General features: G+C 42.0%; 1 protein-coding gene across 1 annotated transcript; it reads right to left on the reverse strand.

Moving 5' to 3' along the window:
- Positions 1–850: 850 nt before the first annotated feature.
- On the reverse strand, positions 851–27,548 carry nkap (NFKB activating protein). The gene is made up of 10 exons (XM_078211814.1): positions 27,253–27,548; positions 24,724–25,137; positions 17,813–17,893; positions 15,675–15,742; positions 12,510–12,629; positions 10,360–10,402; positions 5,607–5,716; positions 5,266–5,344; positions 3,428–3,577; positions 851–2,320 (listed from the first exon to the last, which is right to left on the reverse strand). Exons 2-10 carry the CDS (start codon positions 25,086–25,088, stop codon positions 2,146–2,148), a joined length of 1,191 nt encoding a protein of 396 aa, XP_078067940.1. The 5' UTR covers positions 25,089–25,137; positions 27,253–27,548; the 3' UTR covers positions 851–2,145.
- Between the last annotated feature and the right edge of the window lie 284 nt (positions 27,549–27,832).

Raw genomic sequence — 27,832 nt, forward strand, 5'->3', positions numbered from 1 at the left:
ACAGATGTACCATAGGAAGCATTCTTTCTGGTTGTATCACAGCTTGGTATGGCTCCTGCTCTGCTCAAGACCACAAGGAACTACAAAAGGTCAAGAATGTAGCCCAATCCATCACGCAAACCAACCTCCCATCCATTGACTCTGTCTACACTTCCCACTGCCTCGGCAAAGCAGCCAGCATAATTAAAGACCCCACACACCCTGGACATTCTCTCTTCCACCTTCTTCCTTTGGGAAAAAGATATAGAAGTCTGAGGTCACGTACCAACTGACTCAAGAACAGCTTCTTCCCTGCTGCCATCAGACTTTTGAATGGACTTACCTTGCATTAAGTTGGTCTTTCTCTACACTCTAGCTATGACTGTAACACTACATTCTGCACTCTCTCCTTCCCTTCTCATTGAACGGTATGTTTTGTCCGTATAGCGCGCAAGAAACAATACTTTTCACTGTATGTTAATACGTGACAATAATAAATCAAATTTGATAGGAACAAAATGACCATTAATTCGGGAGAGAATGGGTTACTGTTTATTCTGATGATAGAAGGTGATCGGAGAGGAAACTGCACATTTTTGATTCTTGCCCCTCAACCAAACGTCACCAGTACATTTCACGTGAAGATTCTGGGATTTTTTGCTGTGATAGGTGAAGCATTGGTGCTTGCCATTGATCACAAAAAAAGTTGCCCACAAAAGTCTAGCGATCTCGGTGGTGTGGACTTTCCCTTTGCTGGCAATTTAAATGTGCTGCCAAGTCAGGGCAACTGGAGTCTTCAGCCATACAGCAGCAGCAATATCAACAATCAGGATAAGCAGTCAATCACATTGAAGTATTCACAGACAGCAAACCAGGAAGTCAAAAGCACTTTATTCTTCACTTTTAATTTAAATTGTCAGATAGCAAAATAAATGATTTTATTTTTGTATTAAGATAGAAGCTAAACAAACTTAAGTAAATTTAAAAGTATGGAAATTTGTTATAATGGAGAAGTTTGACATTCACAAATATAAAATTAGCTCTTTAGGTGTTCAGAGGAAATGATGAGGTTAATCCAGTGAATCCTCATTCAATAAGGGGTAACATTTTCAGGGTTTTTACAGCGAGACTAACATAGTTAACCTGGAAGTGTTCACACATTCACTGATCTTTCAGGGATTGTACTCTAGGGAGGTCTTCAACATCGCACCTTCTGGAGGAGAGTAGACTCATCAACAGCAACTTTGGGATTTCTGCACATATGCGGTCAGTTCCAGTGGGTTAATGATGGTGAACGCCAACAGCTCCACCATTACTGTCACCACAAAATCTGGACTTTTAGCCCAAAACGTTTGGGAAGCCATGTGTGGATGTCAGCCGCGGTTTAGATCATTAACCAGATAAATGGGGCCATTGAGAAATTCTCTTATATTTTCCAAATATCACACCATCTCCATACATCAAAAGCTTTAACCAGTTGGGTCATAGAATAGAACCCTCAGATCATGTGCTTGTCTGCTTTTGTGCTAGCTTTCAGTGACTCCAGGGTTAACCTTATCACTTGTATATTAGAAGGCGAAATCTAAGATCAAGATTTTGTATCACCGTCAGTCAGGATGGAATATATTCCAACATCCCTTTGAAGATTGTTTGAGATGTTTGATCCGTTTACCATTAGAATCAGGTTTATGGAACTCTTTCTCCTGACCAATTGATTTGAATGCAATACAAATGAAAAGTAACCAGTCAAACAATACCTTAACAATTTTATCATAATTTTACAGCAAGTTAGCAGTGAACTGAGGTTATTTTATAAAAATTTAAAAGGACAGTAGGAAATCAGGGTTAAATGTACAATGTTAACATTCAATTGGAACCAACAACTCGTAACAAAAACAGAATGAATTTATAACACCCCGGGCTCAGTTATACACCAAGATTTTAAGAAGAAAAATTATAAAATCTGCAAATGGAAATAAACAACAGAACTGGGAAGGAATACAAAGCAGGTAATTTACCTTCTGAAAGGAAATATATTATTATAATTACCCACCTGAAACAATCTCTCCTTTTTCAGATGCTGATTGGCCTCTTGTGCATTTAACCAATTGCTTTTTTAAAAAAACACACAATACTACAGAGGCTGCTTTAAAAAAAAACAAGTCTCTATTTTTCTTCTTTTCCTTTAGTTTTTCTGTGTACCATCTCCCTGAAGCCAGACAGGATCTTGTTCTCCCTCTTCAGTCGCTCCTCCTTGTTAAATGAAGCCAAAGCCCTCTTTTCGTCTGCACTGTAAATCTGGTTCTCTTTCCGGAGACGCACGGCCTCCATGCGCCGGTGTCTGGACACAAAATAAATATTCAAACTCACAAATCAGAACTTAAAAATATCAACAAATCAGGATCGTTTGTGTACTAACAGAAATTTTAAAAATCACCATCCTGAAAAATTCAATCATATTTCCACGCAGTTTAAAACTATAGTGTTTTAGAAAGATTTTGTGATGTAGTCATTTTCTTATATTTTCAAATCTCTGCATTCTGAGTGATATTTATCTTTATGCTTCAGACTTTCCTCTGATACTTTAAACATTATGTTTGTAACACAGGGTTTTACAAATTGACCAATAATTCCAAAGTCTTACCCGAATGTCTGAATTACAATCAGGAACAAAATTCTGCAATAAATTTCTGTGCCAAAGCAGAAGTGCTTAGGTTAACTAAAACGCTCTCTATCACTGTCCTAGTTAGGAACTGAGGAGTCAGTGTGCGATCTTTGACTGGTTTGGCTTAATTACTCACAACCTTAACCAGCACAGTTACTGGTTTTCATTTAATATCTTGGCTACTCTGCAGTTCACTTAAAAGCACCCCAAGTTGCAGAAGAATTTGCACAGCAAAATCAGATCATAAAACATGCCCTCTTTCACAGATTTCATGACCTGCAAGTTCCTGGCTCTCGGCATCGGATTTGGGACCCCCTCCACCTGCCACTCACCTTATCCCTGGCCTGTTATTCTCAATGGGACCTTTAAACTCACCCGCTTTACGGCAGCTTATGCTGTAAAAAAAAAAAAGGGGGCCCTGTCCTCCTTTGTTCCGCTTCTTTTGGACTTTGATGCTGGAGTTGGATTCGCACTGCGCTGCCCAGATCTCACCTGGCCCGAATCAGGAAGGTCAGGCACTTAAAGAACTTTAGTGCAGGTAAGTGGGTAGAAAGTGATGATCTGCTGCTGATTGCCTCTCTTGAGGAAGTTATGGTTTCGTGTCTCCAGCTCTTTGAGAATTTAGCACCAAAATTTTAAATACTCAGCAACTGATTCCCGCCAAGTCTACCCAATGGGGGGCAATGGTATCTGTGCATCAGCTACCATTCTTTCCCCCTCCCTTCACTGTATTTATAGATTTAAAACACTATCCTTCACTGCTCTGAGGGAGCTTATTCGTACCTGCTACCACTCATTACATAGCCAGAGTGTTCGAAGGCAGCAATCTGGTCACTTGTCAGACCGATTTCACCTCTTCGTGGAATACGCTTCCCAGCTTTCACATACTCAGCCATGGCAGCACCTTCACCAGGAAGCAGAGCATGTCCGTAACTAGAAGATGGAAAGCAATACAGTAAAATTTGACAAAACAGATATTCAACATGCCACACAACCACTTTCAGCTGGAAATTCCTTAACTTTTCATACACATCTTGAAAACATAAGATTGTAGAAAGATTTCATAAAGAACGGCATATGTATCTACTTATTACAGAGAAACAGGGACAAGAGTAGGTCACTTAGCCCCTTGTGGCTGTTCTGGCACTCAATGGCTGATCTGTATCTCAATTCCATCCATCCACTTTGGCGCCACAGGCCTCAATATCCATGCCTAATAAAAAAATCTATCAATTTCAGGTATTGGAGGTGTGAAATTGATTCATTAGTTGTCGAATCAAAGGATTTAAGCATTACTCAAAAGTAAATTTCAATTAGTTAACCACCAACTGAATCAACTGGTTATATTTATGTGATGGAAGTTACTTTCTGATAGCTCACTGAATGCTGCTTGGTGCATTGCTGAAACATTCAACATGCTGCTGAGTTATTCAGAAATGGAGGGTCTGAAGTTAGATCTTTGCTCTTTGTGGAGCCATGGATCTCTCCTGACAGTTAGGAATATACTGGAATCGACCACTTAAAACATTTCGTTAAGAGAAAACATTCCACAGGACTTGTTGTTTCTGTAAAGAGGGGATAAAGATACAAATGTTCTTGCTCAGTTCCAACTGAAACCTATCATATTGGCCCACCGAAGTATCCCGGAAGATGCACTAGGGATTCCCTCAGAAGTTCTAACATAAGGACACTGCGGGAATTGCCCGAGAAGTTTCAACTTCTGACAGGCAATTCCTAGCTCTCTGGAACCTCCAAAAAAGTCTCCAACCCCTAGATAATTATACAACTGGCACCCTTCTCCCACCAGACCCTCTGACTGCCCCCTCCCCCCTTAATAAACACCATCTCTCCACCTCCCCTCCCCCCCACAACCTTCCCCTACCCCAGACTTCCCAATTACCCTCCAACTCTTCCAACCCCGATTCCTCCTACCCTCGGACTACCCCATGACCTGACCGTATCACCCTACCCACCTGGCCACCCTACCCATTTACACTCATTAGCTAACAGACTGAAAAGTTATTTAAATGTCACAAAGCTTTTCAGTGTGCTAGTAAATGAAAACTTACCAAAATATGGCAATCAGTGCCTTAAAAGGGGGCCACAGCTTGGACTCTGCCACCCTCCCACCATCCAGACAATCCTGCACTATGAGGAAGGATTCCAGGAACAGATACAATCCGCTTTTCTGAAGAGGCATGGTTCAGAAGTCCGGATCAGAAATACGGAGCCTGAGCATTTGAAAGGAAAATAGGAGCCGTGTAGTAACCCGGGAGTGACTGCCACTTCTGAGAAGATTCGGCCCATTATTTAAATTCAAAGAGTTAGAAAATTAACCATGAATACTTTGTTTTAAATTGACATACAAGTCCATATAATAGTGCTTTACATGTGTGCTAGCCTAGTGTATAATACTGTAGCCAAACAGATAAAAGTATTTCTACGGTTTAGCCCTAGCAATCCATCTCGAAAGTGGAAACGAGGGCAAAATTTGATACAAAGGGGCACACAGCTAATATTTTAAGCTGAATCTTGATAAATAATCCATTCATTGTAAGAATTTGAAAAGCTGATCATTTAATTGCTTCAAGTTTACTCAAAAGAAGAAAAAGGTTGCTTACTTCAAAGGTTTGTCATCATCTTGTGCAGACTGTTGTGTGGGAGGTTCAGGTCCAACCACTACCTCTCCATCTTCAGCACCTTCACAAGGAAAATAAAATTATTAATTTTGTGAAAAGTGTGTGTATTCTTTTTAGCCACGTGAAAGCTATTAATTTAGCTGCAGTTAAACGCGAGTTCGCCAAGGTTAGAAGTTACAGTTGATTTTTCAAAGCTCCACATTTTAAAAAATAAATAGAAAAGGCATAATCGAATTTAATTCAAGAGAAAACGAAAATGCCAATTAACCAGGGGAACGGTGAAAGGCTTGTATAGTACCCGTCCGGTCTAACCAAAAACTTACATGTTTTTTCTACCCAGATAGCTTCATTATTTGCATTTTCTTCCTCAGACTCTCCACTGCTAGATTCAGATATCTTCTTCTTGTTCTTTTTCACTTTCTTGGGCTTCTTCCTGTTAAAGAAAAGCTCTGGGTTTAACTTATTTTAAGTAGCACTTGGTTGTCTCTCCCCAAGTTATAATTCTTAAAGCTCAAAAGATTTGGGGGGATGGTGTAGGGTAGAGATGGAACACAATGTAATCTGTATCTGGTAAAGGGTACATCCACTGAAAGTTAATATTAAACCCCTGAATTTGTAGCATTGCTTTCACTTTTGCACACATTGGTTATCCTCTCTGGCCACAGAAGAGGTGATGTGGAGATGCCGGCGTTGGACTGGGGTAAACTTCTTTGTTTTGTATAAACTTCTTACACAGAAGAGGTGTCAGAGGACTGAAGGACAGCTAATGTGGTACCATTATTCAAGAAGCAAAGTAGGGATCAACCAGGTGATTACAGGCTAGTGAATTTACATCAGTGGCACGGAAATTATTGGAAAATATTCTGAGGGACAGAATTAATCTCCACTTGGAGGGGCAAGGATTAATCAAGAGTAGTCAGAATGAGTTTGTCGGGTGAGATAAAAAGCTTGATTGAATTTTTCATGGAGCTAATTTGATGTGTAAATGAGGACAGTGTAATTTGTGTAGTCTACATGGACTTTAGTAAGGCTTTTAATAAGGTCCCACATGGGGGACTAGTCAAGAAGGTAGGAGCTCATGGAATCCAGGGCAATTTGGCAAATTGGATACAAAATTGGCTTAGTGGCAGGAGGCAGAGAGTGATGGTCGAAGATTGTTTTTGTGACTGGAAGTCTGTGTCCACTGGTACACCACAGGGATTGGTGCTGGATCCCTTGCTGTTTGTGGTTTACATTAATGATCTAGACATGAAAATAGGAGATAAGATCAGTAAGTTTGTAAATGACATGAAAAGTGGTGGTGTGGTAAATAAGGAGAAGGAAAGCCTTAGATTACAGGATGATATAGATGGGCTGGTCAGATGGGCAGAACAGGAGCAAATAGAAAGGTGTGAGGTGTGAAGGAATGTCGAACAAGACAAGGGATTACACAATGCATTGTAGGACGCCAAGCAGTACAGAGGACCAGAGGAACCTTGAGGTGCATGTCCATAGATCCTTAAAGGCAGCAGGACAATTAGATAAGATGGTGTGATGATACTGTGCCTTTAAGAAATATATTTAAATCGTGTTTCTTGTAAGTGGTATGTTTAGAATTCATATCTGTTTTGCAAGGTGCTGATTTGTCTAGGAAAACCTTTAAATTAATAGCTGGGGGAACAAGGTAAGTACTAATTTTAGGCATGGGATGTTTGTTTTAAGCAGAGCTAATGCATTTGTGTTTACTTAGGTTCCCATGGGAAGTAGTACTGTTTCAGTTTCATTTTAAAATACAAGAGTTGCTACCTGAGGAAAACAGGGTGTCTCTGTCTCTTTCTCCAAAGGCTTTCTGAAACCTCCAAAGCCTGGTAACCTAAGTCACATCAAGTATGCCTGTGTTTATCTAACAAATTTTAAAGAGGGGGTTTAAGTCTATAAGAGGAATATTGTTTGAATTAGAATGCAAAGCGATACGTTAGCAGTTAAGACTTGTATCTGGTCATATTTAAGTATTGTTCAATCGTTAAAGGTTAAATTAATTCATTTGTTATAGTTAAACTGTGCTGTTAAACAAAGTTTGTTTTGATAAAAGTTCCCAGTTTGTTCGTAGGATTGCAGCTGGAGTGAAACATCTTATCCTCACACCAATGCCAAAATAGACAATTGCTAGGGTCTAGTTTAGCTTCATAATATGCCTTGAGGTTTTTGATCTGGTACCCTAACAGTGGTTAAGAAAACATATAAGAACATAAGAAATAGGAGCAGGAGTAGGCCATCTAGCCCCTCGAGCCTGCCCCGCCATTCAATAAGATCATGGCTGATCTGACGTGGATCAGTACCACTTACCCGCCTGATCCCCATAACCCTTAATTCCCTTACCGATCAGGAATCCATCCATCCGCGCTTTAAACATATTCAGCGAGGTAGTCTCCACCACCTCAGTGGGCAGAGAATTCCAGAGATTCACCACCCTCTGGGAGAAGAAGTTCCTCCTCAACTCTGTCTTAAACCGACCCCCCTTTATTTTGAGGCTGTGTCCTCTAGTTTTAACTTCCTTACTAAGTGGAAAGAATCTCTCCGCCTCCACCCTATCCAGCCCCCGCATTATCTTATAAGTCTCCATAAGATCCCCCCTCATCCTTCTAAACTCCAACGAGTACAAACCCAATCTCCTCAGCCTCTCCTCATAATCCAAACCCCTCATCTCCGGTATCAACCTGGTGAACCTTCTCTGCACTCCCTCCAATGCCAATATATCCTTCCTCATATAAGGGGACCAATACTGCACACAGTATTCCAGCTGCGGCCTCACCAATGCCCTGTACAGGTGCATCAAGACATCCCTGCTTTTATATTCTATCCCCCTCGCAATATAGGCCAACATCCCATTTGCCTTCTTGATCACCTGTTGTACCTGCAGACTGGGCTTTTGCGTCTCATGCACAAGGACCCCCAGGTCCCTTTGCACGGTAGCATGTTTTAATTTGTTTCCATTGAGATAGTAATCCCATTTGTTATTATTTCCTCCAAAGTGTATAACCTCGCATTTATCAACGTTATACTCCATTTGCCATATCCTCGCCCACTCACTCAGCCTGTCCAAATCTCTCTGCAGATCTTCTCCGTCCTCCACACGATTCACTTTTCCACTTATCTTTGTGTCGTCTGCAAACTTCGTTACCCTACACTCCGTCCCCTCCTCCAGATCATCTATATAAATGGTAAACAGTTGCGGCCCGAGTACCGATCCCTGCGGCACGCCACTAGTTACCTTCCTCCAACCGGAAAAACACCCATTTATTCCGACTCTTTGCTTCCTGTCGGATAGCCAGTCCCCAATCCACTTTAACACACTACCCCCAACTCCGTGTGCCCTAATCTTTATGGAGTAGGTGCCTTTATTAGCCGAGGTATAGAACATGAAAGCAGGAAGGAACTGTATGAAATACTTGTTACGCCACAGCTGAAAGTGTATGCAGTTCTGGTCACCATAGGAAGGATGTAACTGCGCTCAAGGGCACAAGGGAGATTCACCAGGACGTTGCCTGGGTTGGAGCATTTCAGCTTTGAAGAGGGGCTGGTTAGGCTTGGATTGCTTTCCTTTGAACAGAGAAGATTGAGGGAGAGGCTGATTGAGGTGTATAAAATCATGAGGGACATAGATAGAAAGAAACTTTTCCCCTTAGTAGCGGGGTCAATAACCAGGGGGATAGATTTAAGGTACAGAGCAGAAGATTTAGAGGGGATTGGAGGAAAACCTTTTTCACCCAGAGCATGGAGGGAATCTAGAACTTTCAGTCTGAAAGGGTGGTAAAGGTGGGAACCCTTACAATATTTAAGCAGCATATAGATGAGCACTAGAAATGCTTTGGCATACAAGGCTATGGACCAAGTGCTGGAAAATGGTATTAGAATAGATAGGTGTTTGATGCTGGCACATACACGATGGGCTGAAGTGCCACTTTCTGTGCTACAAAACTCTATGGAGGGCACACAATAGGCCCAGCAGTGGGATTCCTCTCATGAATGCCATTTCACCATTTTATACAATTTAAGTCATTTCCAGGCACCCTGGCTGTTGGATACAGTAATTTCTAACTAATGATCTAAAAATGATCACTAAGAAAATACTTGTGTAATAAGCAAGTAAAATGATGATTCAATTTAATAGCAAGTATGAATTTCTGCCAGGCTTCATGGAGGAAAGAAAACATGTGTCACTTTCACTCTCCACAAATAGAAATGAAAGGTGGCCTAGAATAGCAAGGTCCTGGTTGGGAATTAGTGCATGACACAGAGAAAGAATCCAAAGGAGAAAAGAAATTAGAAATGGATAGAGGGAAGGAATTTTTCCCTTAAAGTTTCCCCCTCTCACCTTGAACCTGTTCTCCCTTGTAATTGACACTTCCACCCTGGGAAAAAGCCTCGGACTATCCACCTTGTCTATGCCTCTCATTATTTTGTAGACCTCCATCAGGTCTCCCCATAGCCTCTGTCTTTTAAGGAAACAACACAAATATATCTAATCACTTGCATTGCTGATCAGTCTATTTTGTCTGGTTATTTTGCCACCAATTAATGAAAAGCATTGTATAACGGAGGTTCTTGTTTAAAGAAATTCTCAATCTGTTGATCACCCAAAAATCTGCTACTGGGACTTAAAAGATTTATAAATTTTGTTCCAGTCTACAAATTAATATCCATTTCTTACTCTAATAAATAAACTAATTTTCAAGCTTCCTACTTAAACAATTTTTAAAACTGCAATGTTATTTTATCTCAGGCTGTACAAAAGCAGGAGAAAGATGTGAATATTATAAACCTATAGTTAGGAAAGTACCAAACTGGTTAACTTACATCAGGTGAAGCAGATAACGGGATGAATATGGCATAGGAAGGATGAAATGGCTTGGGACGGGCATTTGAAGAATTTCTCTTATTGACCATGCTAAATTCTCCCTCAGTGTACCCGGATGGACGCCAGAGTATGGCGACTAGGGAATTTTCACCGTAACTTCACTGTGGTGTTAATGTAAGCCTACTTGTGACACTGATAAATAAACGTTAAACATTGAGACACGAAAACAAATGCATTACTTTTTGTGGGATTTCTTTCTCTTCTTTTTCTTTTTCTCTTGATCTGAAAAAATACCATAAGAACTAGATTCAGTAAAAAATTAGTATAATTGCTCATGAAAGTTTACAGATTACAAACTACAGATACCGGGTTTAACAACACGAAATGGTAATTCACCTCTATTACAACAGCATAAAGACAGTTCCCTTTTCATTTGACAAGCAAGTTAAATAAAACATTGCTTAGGCCCATGAATAAATTGCCAAGCTGCTTGATGCTTAGTTAGCTGCCATGTAGAACAGGACCATATAGCTTTGGTCACCAATGCTACATGAAAAGGGAGATAAAAATCTAAGCTAGTAAAACCAGCTTTCTGATGCCAAGTTTCTGGAGTATTTTACCAACTTTATTTTCTATTGTATTTTTGAGAATCCTGCTCCAGCTAGTACAAAACTACAATTTAAAATAAAATATCCGTTATGAACTCAATTGAATATTTATTTTTATTCTTTCATGGGATGTGGGTTTGTTGCCCATCCCCAATTGCCCATTCCAGAGGGCATTTAAGAGTCAACCACATTGCTGTGGCTCTGGAGTCACATGTAGGCCATACCAGTTAAGGATGGCAGATTTCCTTCCCTAATTAGTGAACCAAATGGGTTTTTACAACAATTAACAATGGTTTCATGGTCATCAGTAGTCTTTTAATTACATGTTTTTTTTATTGAATTCAAATTTCACCATCAGCCATGGTGGGATTTGAACCCAGGTCCCCAGAGCATTACCCTGGGTCTCTGGATTACTAGTCCAGCGACAGTACCACTGCACCACCACCTCCCCTGCACTGTTATAGTTAAAAGAACCAATTTTTACAAGTCCTGGTCACATCCCCAGGATGTCCCAAAGTACTTCATGTACAATAACACACTTTTAAATGGTCACTATTGTAAAGTGCTTTGAAAGGCACTGGATAGGATACAGAGGAGATTCACAAAAATGATTCCAGGGATGAACAATTGCAGCTACGAGGAGAGTTTGCAGTGGTTGGGTCTATTTTCCTTGGAGAAAAGGCGGCTGGAAAGGGTAAACAGTGAGAAACCATTCTCTGTCAAGAGTACATCAAGAACTGGGCGGCACGGTAGCACAGTGGTTAGCACTGCTGCTTCACAGCTCCAGGATCCCGGGTTCGATTCCCGGCTCGGGTCACTGTCTGTGTGGAGTTTGCACATTCTCCTCGTGTCTGCGTGGGTTTCCTCCAGGTGCTCCGGTTTCCTCCCACAGTCCAAAGATGTGCGGGTTAGGTTGATTGGCCAGGTTAAAAATTGTCCCTTAGTGTCCTGGGATGCGTAGGTTAGAGGGATTAGCGGGTAAAGTATGTGGGGGTAGGGCCTGGGTGGGATTGTGGTCGGTGCAGACTCGATGGGCCGAATGGCCTCCTTCTGCACTGTAGGGTTTCTATGTTTCTAAAATAATGGGTAAAAGGAAAAGTGATGTGAGGAAATGTTTTTTTTCCACCAAGAGGGTGGTTGAAGTCTGGAATGAACTTCCTGAGAAGGTGGTAGAGGCAGGTTCAATTGAGATATTCAGAGGGGAATTGGTTTGCTAACTGAAAATAAAGCACGTGCCTTATGGGGATAAGGCAAGGCAGTAAGACTAGGTAGAATGCTCTTTCAGTGAGCCAGTGCAGACCTGATAAGCCAAATGGTCTCCTTCTGCACTGCAGAGGTTCTGTGATTCTGTGAAAGGAAATGATGAGAAATGTTGCTTCTGAAGCCTTCGATGATACAGTAGAGCACTTCTTGTTCCTTTCAGTACTTGCATATCTCTGTAATTTTTATTGCTGTAATCTGTGTCTCTGTAATCTCCTCCAGCTCCACAATCCTCCAAGATATCCTCTAATTCTGGCATCTTAAGCATCCTTGATTTTAGTTGCTCCACTATTGGTGGGCTGACCTTCAGTTGCCTAGCTCCTAATCTCTGGAATTCCCCCCCTAAAGCTCTCTGCTTCTCTACCTCGCTGTCCTTCTTTAACACACTCCTTAAACAAGCCATCTGACCCACTACCCCCTTATGTGGCTTTGTGTTACATTTTGTTCTAAAATGCTCCTGTTAAATGCTGTGGGACATTTTGTGTTAAAAGTGTTATATATTGGTTGTTGCAACATCTTACCGCTCAAGTCACTTGCACTGTTAGAGTCGGATTCACTTTCTTCCGAATGCTTATGCTTTTTCTTCTTTGATTTCTTCTTTTTATTCTTCTTCCTTTTTTTCTTTTTCTTCTTCTTCCCCTCTATATAAAAAACATCATGGGATGTTACACTATTCATTCTTTATTTACTTGTGCTAAATGATGGTTCTGCTTTGTTGGACAAATCAGCAAGTTTCTTACTCCCAATTGCTTGATATCAGAGCACTCAAGGACTGCGGGCCAGTCGAGTGCGGGCCGGTGGATTGGGTGTCTGTACTCCCTCCGCCTGCGTCACAAACAACTGAAAGACCATGCTGTTTGATTCAATTAGCCAATCATTGGGACGTATTTACCAGACACCATATGAGCACTGGAATTCAGGCACCACCACACTGCTCAATTGTGCGGTAGACAGAATATCGTTTCTGGATTCATGGCAGCATCGTACCGATGGAAATTTAGCTAGGCTGTGTGCCCCAGTGATTAAGCAGCTGACATACACCGTCAAGGCTTACACACAAATAATGGTCACATGGGCTCAGTACTGAAGTATGCTCGTGACCGAAGAACTGTATCCCAGCAGGAGGGCACCATTTTGGGGGGGGGGGGGTGGTGGCTGGAATTGATGGAGACACCAGATATTGGTGGTTGATAGTAAATATTCATCATGGAGTGCGGTTACAAGTGGTGTACCTCAAGGATCTGTTTTGGGGCCACTGCTGTTTGTAATATTTATTAATGATCTGGATGAGGGTATAGTTGGGTGGATTAGCAAATTTGCTGATGACACCAAAGTCGGTGGTGTGGTAGACAGTGAGGAAGGGTGTCGTAGTTTGCAGGAAGACTTAGACAGGTTGCAAAGTTGGGCCGAGAGGTGGCGGATGGAGTTTAATGCGGAGAAGTGTGAGGTAATTCACTTTGGTAGGAATAACAGATGTGTTGAGTATAGGGCTAACGGGAGGACTTTGAATAGTGTGGAGGAGCAGAGGGATCTAGGTGTATGTGTGCATAGATCCCTGAAAGTTGGGAATCAAGTAGATAAGGTTGTTAAGAAGGCATATGGTGTCTTGGCGTTTATTGGTAGGGGGATTGAATTTAGGAGTCGTAGCGTTATGTTGCAACTGTACACAACTCTGGTGCGGCCGCACTTGGAGTACTGTGTGCAGTTCTGGTCCCCACATTACAGGAAGGATGTGGAGGCTTTGGAGAGGGTGCAGAGGAGGTTTACCAGGATGTTGCCTGGTATGGAGGGGAGATCCTATGAGGAGAGGCTGAGGGATTTGGGATTGTTTTCGCTGGAAAGGCGGCGGCTAAGAGGGGATCTTATTGAAACATATAAGATGATGAGAGGTTTAGATAGGGTGGATAGTGATAGCCTTTTTCCTCTGATGGAGAAATCCAGCACGAGGGGGCATGGCTTTAAATTGAGGGGGGGTAGTTATAGAACCGATGTCAGGGGTAGGTTCTTTACCCAGAGGGTGGTGAGGGATTGGAATGCCCTGCCAGCATCAGTAGTAAATGCGCCTAGTTTGGGGGCGTTTAAGAGATCCGTAGATAGGTTCATGGACGAAAAGAAATTGGTTTAGGTTGGAGGGTCACAGTTTTTTTTTTAACTGGTCGGTGCAACATCGTGGGCCGAAGGGCCTGTTCTGCGCTGTAATGTTCTATGTTCTATGTTCTATGTTCTATGATATGACAAACAATTTGTATTGACAGCGAGAGAAACCAACTTCAACCATAACATTAAAACAACTTTCATACATTTAAATCTGGGGTACACTTTTTTTAAACCTAATTTGGAAAGGTCTTATTTTTTAAAAAAAACAACTTTAATATTGTAAAATTCATCAAGTTTATGCATAGTTCATTTTAATCAATTTAGCCACAAGATGATATTTTCTGCATCGCAAAAGAGTATCCAGAACACTTGTGTACAATGTGTGACATCATAAAAATAAGTTCCCAATTTTCTGGCACAATGGTTGGCACTGCTGCTTCACAGCACCAGGGTCCTGGGTTTGATTCCTGGCTTGGGTCACTGTCTGTGCGAGTCTGCACGTTCTCCCCAAGCCTGCCTGGGTTTCCTCCCACAGTCCAAAGACGTGCTGGCTCGGATGCACTGGCCATGCTAAATTCTCCTTCAGTGTACCTGAACAGGTGCCAGAGTGTGGCGACGAGGGGATTTTCACAGTAACTTCATTGCAGTGTGAATGTCAGCCTACTTGTGACTAATAAACAATTCTTTTTTTTTAAACTTAGATTTGGATTTCTGATAGATGTCCTCATGAGGTATTGCTAAACAACATGAACAAACAAAAATACAAATTCATTTCAGGCATGTTTTCAAATCCCTCCATAGCCCTCGGTCCCTATCTTTGTAATTTGCTTTAACCCCACAACTCACCTATAACTCTAGCCTCTTGTGCGTTCCCAATTATAATTGTTCCACCATGGGTGACTGTGCCTTCCGTTGCCTCACTTTCCTCCTTTGACACTCCTTAAAACCCACCTCTTTGACCAAGCTTTTGGTCATCTGATCTAATATCTTATGTGACTCATCATAATTTGCTGCTGCATTGTGTCTTGGCTAGGTTCATTACATTAAAGGTGCTATATAAAATATATGTTAGTATCGTAGTGATAGCATGAACCTACAAGCAGATTGGCCCTGCAACAGCTCATCTGGGGAATGGTGAGTGATGAGAATCGAGACATCAGCGAGAATCAGAAGTCTATGATTAACCATTCATAGTAAGGCAGATCACTTGTTTATCTAAAAGTGCTTCTGGTGTTTGCAGAGTTGAAAAGCTGAAATGGTCTCTCGCACCAAAGGTTTACTGTCATCAGATCAGTATGCAAAGCACAACAATCGACTTTTAATAAAAAATAGATTGATGCACTTGTTAAACGTTAAAGGAAGCAGGGAGCTATCATTAAGAACGAAACCTACCCGTGGCAATTTTGACTTGAGTTTTTTGAAAATTACCTTTTGCCTCGATGCATTCTGCCAGCTGAGCAGTTTGTGAAATGTACAATCTGTTTGCAATGCAAAATGTGCATGTCTCAGTTACCTATCAATTTCCAACATTCATCACAAGAGCCCATTATGGATTTCATTAAAATGTGGTTTATTCATAAAAAACTTACCTTCTGCACTGGAATCAGAACTGCTGCTCTTGGCTTGCTCACCCTCAACTGGAGTATGCTCGTCGGAACTAACAAACAAGAAACCAAAATTACACTTTGTTAAAAGAGACATCTAATTTTTGTTCTCTGTTGACACTGAAATGCACTCAAATCGAATCATAAGTTCATCGAAATTTTTCAATTACTTCCCCTCTTAAAGATTTAAATGCAGAAATAATGTGCATGTGGCATGCAACTAGAACCATAGAAAAGTTACAGCGCAGAAAGAGGCCACTCAGCCCATCGTGACGATGCTGGCCAAATAAGGGGAAAACAGACAAAACACTCATTTTAATCCCACTTTCTAGCATCTAGTCCATAGCCTTGCAAGTTGCATCACTTCAGACGCAGATCCAGTTCCTTTTAAATGAGCTGAACATTTCAGCCTCAACCACCAACTTCAGCAGTGATTCCCAGGCACTCACCATGCTTTGGATGAAAAAGGTTTTCTTCATGTCCCCTCTAATCCTTCTACCAATCACTTTGAATCTATGCCCCCTGGTAATTGCCCACTGTTCTAAGGAGAACAACCCTCGCCTATCCAATCTCTCCTCATAGCTGCAGTTTTCAAACCTGGCAACGTTCTTGTAAATCTCCTCTCCACTCTTTCCGGGGCATTTATGTCCTTCCTGTAGTGTGGTGACCAGAACTGTACACAACATTCCAGCCGTGATCTAATCAGCGTTTTACACAGTTCCATCATTATTTTTATATTCAATACTTTGTCCAATAAAGGAAAGCATTCTACATACTTTCTTGAACACCTTGTCCACCTGCCCTGCAGCTTCAAAGATCTGTGGACATGTACTCCAAGGTATCTCACTTCCCCAACCCATCTCAATATCTTCCCATTTATTGAGTATTCCCTTGCTTAGTTTCCGCTTCCCAGATGCATTACTTCACACTTGTCTGGATTGAATACCATTTTCCACTTCTCTGCCCACTCAACCTCCTTCTATCTTTGGGAGACCCTCAGGGTCGAAGATGAATTGCTTCCACTCTGGGTGGTGGATTCTGCGGTGGTTGAATAGTCCAATCCTGGAGCCACAGACTCTGTCACAAGTAGGGCAGGTTGGTGCTTGATGAGGTGGGTGGGTGGGTCTCTAGATTCCGCACACTCTTTTCCACTGTTTGCACTTGGCCACCAAATGCTCCACTTGGAGACGCTCAAAGTGGTTGGTGCTATTGCGAATGCTTCTTCTCCAGTTTGTGTGTTCTAGGGCAAACGATTCCCATGGGTTCGTGGGGATGTTGCACTTAGGGAGGTTTTCAGAGCATCCTTGTAGTGTTTCCTCTGCCCTCTTAGTGAGTGCTTGCCATTGCGAAGTTCAGAATGGAGCACTTGTTTAGGCATGTAAATACTTAACCAAATCATTGATATCATTCTGGATTGACAGCTATCCTCTTCACTATCAGCTACATGGCCATTTTTTAATGTCTTCTGCAAATTTCAAAATCACGCCATCCACATTTATGTCTAAATCGTTAAGAAAACAACAAATAACAATTGCCCCAACACTGAGCCCTGTGTTGCACCATTGGAAACTCTTTCTCATTCACAAAAACATCAACCATTATTGTTTGTTTTCTGTCACTGAGCCAATTTTGGATCCAACCATCTTCTCCTGTATACCATGAGATCTTACTTTTCTGACCAATGTGCCATGTGGGACTGTGTTAACTGTCTTACTGAAATCCACATAGATAATATCCACTGCACTACCCCCATCAATCCTCTTTGTTACTTCATCAAAAAAAAACTATTAAAGAACATCGTGGGAATGTTTTTTCAAGCAATTTTCTTGGAATTATTTTATTACTTTTGAACCAATGAATGATTTGTGACACAAAAACAGAAAATGCTGGAAAATCTCAGCAGGTCTGACAGCATCTGTGGAGAGAGAATAGAGCTAACGTTTCGAGTCTGGATGACCCTTCATCAGAGCTTTGACTTCAGGTCAAGTTTCAATAAAACCCAAATAGTTAAATATAATTAATCAACTTCAACATAGATAATACAGAGAATGGGAAAATTAATCAGTCAACCTACAAAAAGAACAATTGCAATTGAATCCTGTGATAGCGGAAAGGACACTTACTCTAGTTCTGGGACCTTTGGAGACAGCCCCCACACTTCAGGTGCTCCAAGTTCTCCAATTCGCTCTCTTTCCTTTAGCCGTCTGCAAGAAATTGCACAAAACAGTCAATATTTGTTAACTGACTTATTTTACCATTTCAACATTTATCGGAAACAACTGAAGGCTTAAATTCACTTTTAAAAATGCTATTTGCTTTCTCTGCCCCTCTTTCTTTCAACCTGTACTGAAGGCACCAGGTATCTCAATATCTCATCTGTGGTCATTACATGTGGTGGAATGTCAATAAGCTATTCTAATTTGGGAGCGCCACAATGAAACCAGGTCATGCTGAAAGAGGAGGTAGTTCAGACATTTGTAAAGTTTAAAATTGATAACAAGGAGGTAGTGGACAGACTGTTCTGAGAAGTTGATAAGGCACCTGGACCAGATGAGATGCATCCAAGGATACTAAGGGGAGTAAGAGTGGAAATTGAGGACACACTGGCCACAATTTTCTCCTGCTCTTATTGATAGGTAAAGGTGAAGTCACCACATTCCCAGATGACCATAAGGCTGGACCATAGGCTCATAGGGGAGAGCTGACTGATGCTGATTTGACCTCAGGATCACCACACCTCAGGCGAGGGGGCAAGGTTGAGAAGGCGGGGCCCCATGAATAATCTCAGCCAGTACAGGAATTGAACCCGCGCTGTTGGTGTCACTCTGCATTACGGACCAGCTGTCCAGCCAATTGAGCTAAACAGACCCCTCTTATTGATATATATTAATGATCTTGGCCTTGGTGTACAGGCCACAATATTAAAATTTGCAGATGATACAAAACTTGGAAGTACTGTGTACCATGAGAGGGTCTTCAAAGAACTTCAAAAGGGCATACATAGCTTGGTGGAATGGACAGATAAGTGGCAAATGAAATTTAATGCAAAGAAGTGTGAAGTGATTTATTTTGGTAGGAAGAACAAAGAGAGACGATGACATGAGTCTTCTGAGGAGTGGTAATCACCGTTGGGGTGCCGTTCCGTTCCTACCTTACAGCACATAACTCCAGGAGGGTCAACTGGATCATTATCTGAAAAGGATATGGGGAAAATGGCAGGGGAGTGGCACTAGATGAATTGCTCCTTTAGAGGACAGCACAGACAAATAGACAGAACGGCCTCCTTCTGCTGCAGTAACCATTCTATAATTCAATTCTATAATTCTAAGTCTAATTCTGTTCCCACTCAATGTTCACACAATGGATGGTGATTAGATTTAGGAATGCTGAATAATTTTCCCCAAGTCCGAGCCTAGGCACACTAAAAGGTAAACAAAAGCAAATCGGACGGTGCCAAGCAAAAGTCACTCACTCCTTTCCTACAGCTACACAGTTCATCCCAGTGCTGCACTTTTCTCCACAAGATGAACCTGGAAACTTCTCAACCATTGCAGGGTTCAAAGGACTTGGGAAGAGAATTTTCCACACAGTCTATTGGTGCAAGGAACTTGCCTCATATAAAACTTGCCTTAGTACCAGTGTATTGGGTAATCAAAAAGATAAGCAATGCAACATATTCAACTGTACATGTTCATAAGTATATTGCATCAGATGTTCCCCATCATATCTCTAATAATCTGTTTTGATCATTTTAGCTGCTTCGTTTTAAGCACACTGTGCAAAGCTCTTGATGAGAAAGACCAAGAGGCTCAGAGGATACCTATTCCAATGTTTATAATAGCAAACAAGAAAGATTTTACAAGAAGCAAATTGCAAGACAGAGCAGAATGCTGACTACACAAAAACTAGAAGCAGCATGCTTGAGAACTAAGAAATAAAAGCAACAAAAATCACTGGAACAGATTTAAGATTTGCATTAATCAGCAGACATTAGCTGTTCAGCAAATACACAGAATGTACCGGTTCTCGTTTTTGTCTTTGGAACTCACTGATTACATTTTAATTCACAATGTCGGAATGGGATGAGGTGAGCTCCTGAAGTCAACTACCTACTCATTGCTCTGTTCTACAGAAAATGTTTTAAAAAGCTCTCCACGATAGAAGCCTTATGCTGATATAAGGATTAGCATTCATTGCCCAGCTAAAAAAAAAAACAGGCTTAATTTGCAGTTCTCGAGTCAAAAGCCTACAAGTTTTAAAACTACACTGTTGCTTTGGAGTTTGAGATTTAAATCTCACATACAAGTAAAATCAGAATTCCTGGAAACTTAATTGTGTAGGCAATGGGTTACCCTGAAGTTGAAGATAAACTAACAAAGAAATAGGACAAAGTATCAAGATGCAGCTTCAGGCAAGGCTACCCAAGAAACAAAATAACCAAAGAATACAATGGAAGTACGCTTAGACTATGGAGTCTTACGAGCATACAGAATAAGTGCAAAAGTAGATCATTCAACCCCTCAGGCCTGTTCTGCCATTTGATGAGATCATGGCTGATCTGTTTGCGTTTCAAATTCCACATTTCCACCTACCCCGATAACCTTTGATTCATAAGAATCTATCTACCTCTGCCTTAAAAATATTTAATGACCCCCGCCTCCAATGCTGTCTGAGGCAAGTTCCAAGGTCATAAAACCCTCAAGAGGAAAATTTGCTCCCCATCTCTGTCCTAAAAGGGCAACCCTTAATTTTTTTAAAAACAGTGGCCCCTAGTTCTGAACTCATCTGCAAGAGGAAATATCTTTCCACATTCACTGTGTTGAGACCATTCAGGGTCTCATATACTTTAATCAGGCCAGTCTTCACTCTTCTAATCCCCCAGTGGGAACAAGCCCAGTCTGTCAAACCTTCCCTCATAAATCAAGCTGCTCATTCCAGATATCAACCCAGCAAGGTAAAGAAGGCAAAAGGTATGTTGGCCTTCATTGCGAGAGGTTTCGAGTACAGGAGCAAGGATGTGTTGTTGCAATTATACAGGGCCTTCGTGAGGCCACACCTAGAGTATTGTGTGCAGTTTTGGTCTCCATTTCTGAGGAAGGATGTTCTTGCTCTCAAGGGAGTGCGGCGAAGGTTTACTGGGGCTGATTCCGGGAATGGCGGGACTGATGTATGAGGAGAGATTAACTAGGTTAGGATTGTTTTCACTGGAGCTCAGATGAACGAGGGGGGAAATCTCATAGAGACTTATAAAATTCGAACAGGATTAGACAAGGTAGATGCAGGGAGGATGTTCCCGATGGTGGGTGTGTCCAGAACCAGGGGTGACAGTCCGAAGATAAGGTGTAGACCATTTAGGACAGAGATGAGGAGACATTTCTTCACCCAAAGAGTGGTGAGCCTGTGGAATTCATTACCACAGGAAGTAGTTGATTCCAAAACATTGAATGTGTTCAAGAGACGGATAGATATAGCACCTGGGGCGAATGGGATCAAAGGTTATGGGGAGAAAGCAGGATTTGGCTATTGAGTTGGACAATCAGCCATGATGTGATGAATGGCGGAGCAGGCTCAAAGGGCCAAATGGCCTCCTTCTATCTTTCTATGTAAACCTCTCCTACTCTGTTCTCACATTTTGCATTTTATCAATGGAACAGAGACCTTCTGCAACCAATAAGACAGACTGAGATCTGTGGCACAAACAGAGTAAGAAGTCTCACAACACCAGGTTAAAGTCCAACAGGTTTATTTGGTAGCAAAATCCACTAGCTTTCGGAGCGCTGCCCCTTCGTCAGGTGAGTGGGATTTCAATTCACAAACAGGGCATATAAAGACACAAACTCAATTTATGAAATAATGATTGGAATGCGAGTCTTTACAGGTAATCGAGTCTTAAAGGTACAGACAATGTGAGTGGAGAGAGGGTTAAGCACAGGTTAAAGAGATGTGTATTGTTTCCAGACAGGACAGTTAGTGAGATTTTGCAAGCCCAGGCAAGTCGTTATGGGGGTTACAGATAGTGTGACATGAACCCAAGATCCCGGTTGAGGCCGTCCTCATGTGTGCAGAACTTGGCTATCAGTCTCTGCTCAGCGACTCTGCGCTGTCGTGTGTCGTGAAGGCCGCCTTGGAGAACACTTACCCGAAGATCAGAGGCCGAATGCCCGTGACCGCTCACAGGCGGTCACGGGCATTCAGCCTCTGATCTTCAGGTAACTAGGTTAGGATTGTTTTCATTGGAGCTCAGATGAATGAGGGGGGAATCTCATAGAGACTTATAAAATTTGAACAGGATTAGACAATCCTGTTAGACAAGGCGGCCTTCACAACACACGACAGCGCAGAGTCGCTGAGCAGAGACTGATAGCCACGTTCCGCACACGAGGACAGCCTCAACCAGGATCTTGGGTTCATGTCACACTATCTGTAACCCACATAATGACTTGCCTGAGCTTGCAAAATCTCACTATCTGTCCTGGCTGGAGACAATACACATCTCTTTAACCTGTGCTTAACACTCTCTCCACTCACATTGTCTGTACCTTTAAGACTTGATTACCTGTAAAGACTCGCATTCCAATCATTATTTCGTAAATTGAGTTTGTGTCTTTATATGCCCTGTTTGCAGTGCCCTGCCTGCAGTGATAGTGGAGTCAGACACTTTAGGAACATTTAAGCGGTTATTGGATAGGCACATGGAGCACACCAGGATGATAGGGAGTGGGATAGCTTGATCTTGGTTTCAGATAAAGCTCGGCACAACATCGTGGGCCGAAGGGCCTGTTCTGTGCTGTACTGTTCTATGTATGTTCTATGTTTGTGAACTGAAATCCCACTCACCTGACGAAGGGACAGTGCTCCGAAAGCTAGTGGCTTTTGCTACCAAATAAACCTGTTGGACTTTAACCTGGTGTTGTGAGACCTCTTACTGTGTTTACCCCAGTCCAACGCCGGCATCTCCACAGCACAAACAGAACCCAGAGGGGAGTCAAAAAAAACAAGAATCTTCAGAAAGAGGAATTCAATCCAAGATTATTGTTTAGTGCGAGGAATAGAAACTGACTGAACTGGAGTAGCTTTGTGATGTACTGCAATAAAGGTCTTTGCCCTTGATTTAGGACTCTCAGCGGCAGCAATAGGTAACAGCAGAACTTTTAGTCTGCTTCACTCATTAATAAGATGTTTCTAATTCAAGAAATTTGTTCTATCCAAAAGGTTCAATTTATCTAAACTTTTCAGTGATGAGAGTGTGTGTGTATGTGTGTGTGTGTGCGAGAGAGTCAGAGTGTACCATGACAATGCAAATGAGAAAAATGTGGAGGGATCAATGTTCCCTCTACGACAGGTGGATGTGCAGCAACCCAGGTCATGCAGGTCACGAACAAGTTGGCGAGTTTCAGATACCTCGTGTGCGCAGCCATGCAATAGAAGTGAAAGATATACACACACAACAAAAAAGAGGGGAGATTTGATTGGTCCATTGGAACATATTACAATTACACAAAATCAGCTTTCTGCATTTTCAAACATAGAAGAGACCATTCGGCCCATCAAATTGCACCAGCTCTTTCAAAGAGCAGCCTAGTGTGTCCCACTTCCCCACTCTTTTCCCATATCGCTGCATTTTTTTTGTTTCAGATGCTTATCTGATTTTCTTTAGAAGGTTACTATTGAATATGTGTTCACAACTCTATTGGGCAGTGAAGTTTATGCACCAACCACTCGTTAATTACTAACCAAATGTTGCCCTGGTTCTTTTGCCAAACAGCTCATACTTGTGTCCTCTGGTTATTGAACCTTGAGCCCAAGCAACAGTTTCTCTTAATTTACTCTATCTAAGCCCTTCACGATAAACACCCGCATAAAATCTATTAGCTTTCACTGCTCCATGGAGAACAAAACCAGCTTCTCGTATTTATCCACAATCTAGATGCCATCAGTGGCTGCTCAGTTGGTACCACTCTAACCTGCAATCCACAAGGTTCCATTTTCAAATACCACTCCAGGGCTTGGGAACAAAAATCCAGGCTGACACTCCAGTGCAGTACTGCACTGTCGGAGGTGCCATCTTGCAGATGAGATGTTAAACTGAGGCCCCGTCTGCTTGCTTGGGTGGACGCAAAAGATCCCACTGGCTGATAATTATCCCTCAATCAACAGATTATCTGGTCATTGTCACATTGCTGTACCCAAATTGGCAGCAACATTTCCTACATTATGATAGTGGCTACATGTAAAACAAAATGACTTAAAACACTTGCAGACATCTGGTGGTCATGAAAAACGCTACATAAATACAACTCCTTTCAAATCATTGGAACCATCTGGCAAATCTCTTCCGTACCCCTCCAATGACTTCATCTCCTTCCTATTGTGTGGTGCCCAGAATAGAGCAGAGTACCCAAGCTGAGGCTGAACTACTGTTTCATATCAGGTCAGAACAACTCCCTGGCTTTTGTACTCTTAAAAAGCCCAGTACCCATATGTTTTATTAATTGCTTTAACCTGTCCCGCCACCTCCAAAGATTTGTGCACAAGCACCCACTATTAAAACTTAAGCTTCCATTGCCTTTCTTCCTACCAGCATCTTGTTTCATTGTACTTGTAGCAAAAAAAACATCGCTCAGAGAACAGACTTCGAAAGGGTAATCTATCAAGTTATAGAAAAATATAACTTGGTTGAGCAAGGGGATTACTTTTATTAGTTTGAAAGTTTGTAAACAATTCTAGATGTCAAATAGTGCAGTGGGTAGCTCCCTTGACTCCGAGCCAGAAGTCCTGAGCTCAAGTCTCAGCCTAAACCTGATTGGCAAAGAATGTGGCCAAACAGGTTGAGCATCTACCTGCAAGTCCTTCCAACACACACCAATGGTAGGCAGCAAGAGTGCGCAAGATTCCTGGTCAGCCATGTGATGGAAGGAACTCAATCAGCACTTAGCTCCAGACTACAACATGCATGTGCATGTTCCCATGGCAATTCGGGCTTCCTGAGTGAACTGTAACACACTACCAAATGATTAACAGGTTAGGGCCAAACCTGGCAATAAAAGCGTTGTGTCTCTGTCGAAGCAGGTCTTCTTGTTCTTTTCCATAATGTTCCATGTGCAGCTTGTTGTAGTGCCCGTGGTGCGAGCGCGAATTTTGATCTCTGGATCTTGACCTAGAACGGCTGTGGTGTACACCATTTTGATGCTTGTGCACGCTGGATCTCTCTCTCGACTTAGATCTGGATCTTCTTAGCTTTTTATCGACTGATGGAGATTTGTGGTGCATTGAATGATATTTGTTACATTTTTCTGGAGGACTCTGAGTTCTGCTGTCGTTGCTGCTGCTACATCGTCTTCTTTTAGGGCTGACTGATGAGTCTGGACTACCACTCCTTGATCGACGAACTGGAGGCATTGCTGATCATCAGCTTCAAAGGGTGTTGCTCATTTATTTTCCAATATTACTATAAAATAATATAATATTGTATAAACAACTTAAAATGTTCTGTTACCAATAAACCACCTAAGTTAGTTTTCATTTTTCTTCTAACTTAAGTTAAAAAATTACAAATGTGGTATTTTACAAACAGACAAAAATACATTGTTATTTTATTTATATTTACTTCAATAACTCAGGAAAACCCCAATAAACTATTGAATGCTGTCATTTAAAAGTCAGGGAAAACAAGCTAAAGTTAACTTTGTTGACTCAAATAATTTTCGTTGATAGGGCTCCTGCAAAAATCTATTTTGAGTAGTTGACAAAGAGTGGCTTGCATGGCTGAAATCTGCTGAAAAACCTCATTCACCAAGTACATTTTACAGTAAAACACTCAAGTTGCCAGTCTTGTAGAGTAGAACTGATGTTTGATTTTCCCATATTCCTGCCTAGTGTACTCTTTAGGGTGTCCCTGGTTTGAAGTCACCACAAATGCATCTGCTCCATATTTTATGCTTAACTGATTTCATAATGCAGTCTTCTTAGTTAAGATTCCTAAATTAACAAAGTAAAGAATCTCTGACTGAACGATTTACCATGATGGTGTCCACTTATAACTTACTTTAACAACATATGAAGTAGGAGCAGGAGTAGGCCATCTAGCCTCTCGAGCCTGCCCCACCATTCAATAAGATCATGGCTGATCTGAAGTGAATCAGTTCCACTTACCCGCCTGCTCCCCATAACCCTTAATTCCCTTACCGATCAGAAATCCATCTATCCGTGACTTAAACATATTCAACGAGGTAGCCTCCACCACTTCAGTGGGCAGAGAATTCCAGAGATTCACCACCCTCTGAGAGAAGAAGTTCCTCCTCAACTCTGTCCTAAACTGACCCCCCTTTATTTTGAGGCTGTGCCCTCTAGTTCTGGTTTCCTTTCTAAGTGGAAAGAATCTCTCCACTTCTACCCTATCCAGCCCCTTCATTATCTTATATGCCTCTATAAGATCACCCCTCAGCCTTCTAAACTCCAACGTGTACAAACCTAATCTGCTCAATCCCTCCTCACAATCTACACCCCTCATCTCTGGTATCAACCTGGTGAACCTTCTCTGCACTCCCTCCAAGGCCAATATATCCTTTCGCAAGTAAGGGGACCAAAACTGCACACAGTATTCCAGCTGCGGCCTCACCAATGCCTTGTACAGATGCAGCAAGACTTCTCTGCTTTTATATTCTATCCCCCTCGTGATAAATGCCAACATCCCATTTGCCTTCTTGATCACCTGCTGCACCTGCAGACTGAGTTTTTGCGACTCATGCACAAGGACTCCCAGGTCCCTTTGCACAGTAACATGTTGTAATTTTTTGTACTTTCCCTTTAACAAATGTCAGGCTTTCTGATTAAGGTTATTTCAATGCCTCTAATTTGTTTTAACATTCATATGTCTTCTCCTCCCCTCCATGGTAACTCCACACCATGGAGTTCCACAGATACTGGTTCCTCTCCACCACACTTTACAAGAGTGACCAGGAACAGTATCTTGGATGGTTGATTCTATCCTCAAATGATACAAAAACTCAGACTGTCTGGCAGCATCAATGGACAAAGAAACAGTTAACTTTTTGACTCTGACGTGATTCTTCTTCAGAACTTCCTCTGGTAGAGAATCTAAAGTAAGAGTTTTAACAACACCAGGTTAAAGTCCAACAGGTTTATTTGGTAGCAAATACCATTAGCCTGGTGTTCTACCTTTAACCTGTTGCTGTTAAAACTCTTACTGTGTTTACCCCAGTCCAACGCCGGCATCTCCACATCAGAGAATCTAAAATCAGGGGACATGGGAGTCAGACATTAAAACAGAAAATGCTGGAAAAACTCAGCAGAGAATGTCTTCGGGGAGAGAGGAAAAAAGTCAACATTTTCAGGTTGACGACCTTTCAGCAGTACAACAGTTCTGATGATAGGTCACTGACCTGAAACGTTAACTCTCTCTCTCTCTCTCTCCACATACACTGCTGAGTTGTTCCAGAACTTTCTGCGGCTTCTATCAGATCTCCAGGATCCCGCAGCATTTTGTTTCTAACTTTATGTCCTCAACTGATATCAGCTTTGGCACCGGCAGGTGAATAATTACCAGGAGCAGCGATGCTGCAAGTGTTTCCATGAAGCCCACAGGCTGAGGCTGAGGCTGAGGCGATGCTCTGAGCTCGAAGCTGCTTCCACTCAATTTGCCCAGGCGTCAAATGACAAAAATAACGAACACTTTAATCCCAGTCACTGCCGCATGCCCTCGGAATTATTTCCCTTTTCTTGGCTAAAAGCAACGTCTGATTTTCCAAACTTTACAAAAGAGGATTTAAAAAAAACCGATCAAACTGTCCACAACAACCCAGACTCACACCGGAAGCAGTTAGACGGTCACAGGTCAGCGGCAAGATACCCGGATGTGTTCCCGTTGGTTCCGCCCCTTTGCGTCATCGCGTAACAACGTGATGGTCCTACCGTTGGCCTCACCCCTTTGCGTCATTACGTAATAGCATGGTCGGCTTCCCATTGACCACGCCCATTTTCGTCATCACCTAACCGCTTGGCCGTCTTCTCCTTGGTCACCGCCCCCCCCTTTGCGTCATCAAGTAACCGCGTGGTTGTCTTCCAGTTGGTCCCTCCCCTTTGCGTCATCACGTAATCGGGCGTCCGTTTTCCGGTCGGCCCCG

The sequence above is a fragment of the Mustelus asterias genome, chromosome 4 (genome assembly GCF_964213995.1).
Source record: "Mustelus asterias chromosome 4, sMusAst1.hap1.1, whole genome shotgun sequence".
Classification (NCBI taxonomy): domain Eukaryota; kingdom Metazoa; phylum Chordata; class Chondrichthyes; order Carcharhiniformes; family Triakidae; genus Mustelus; species Mustelus asterias.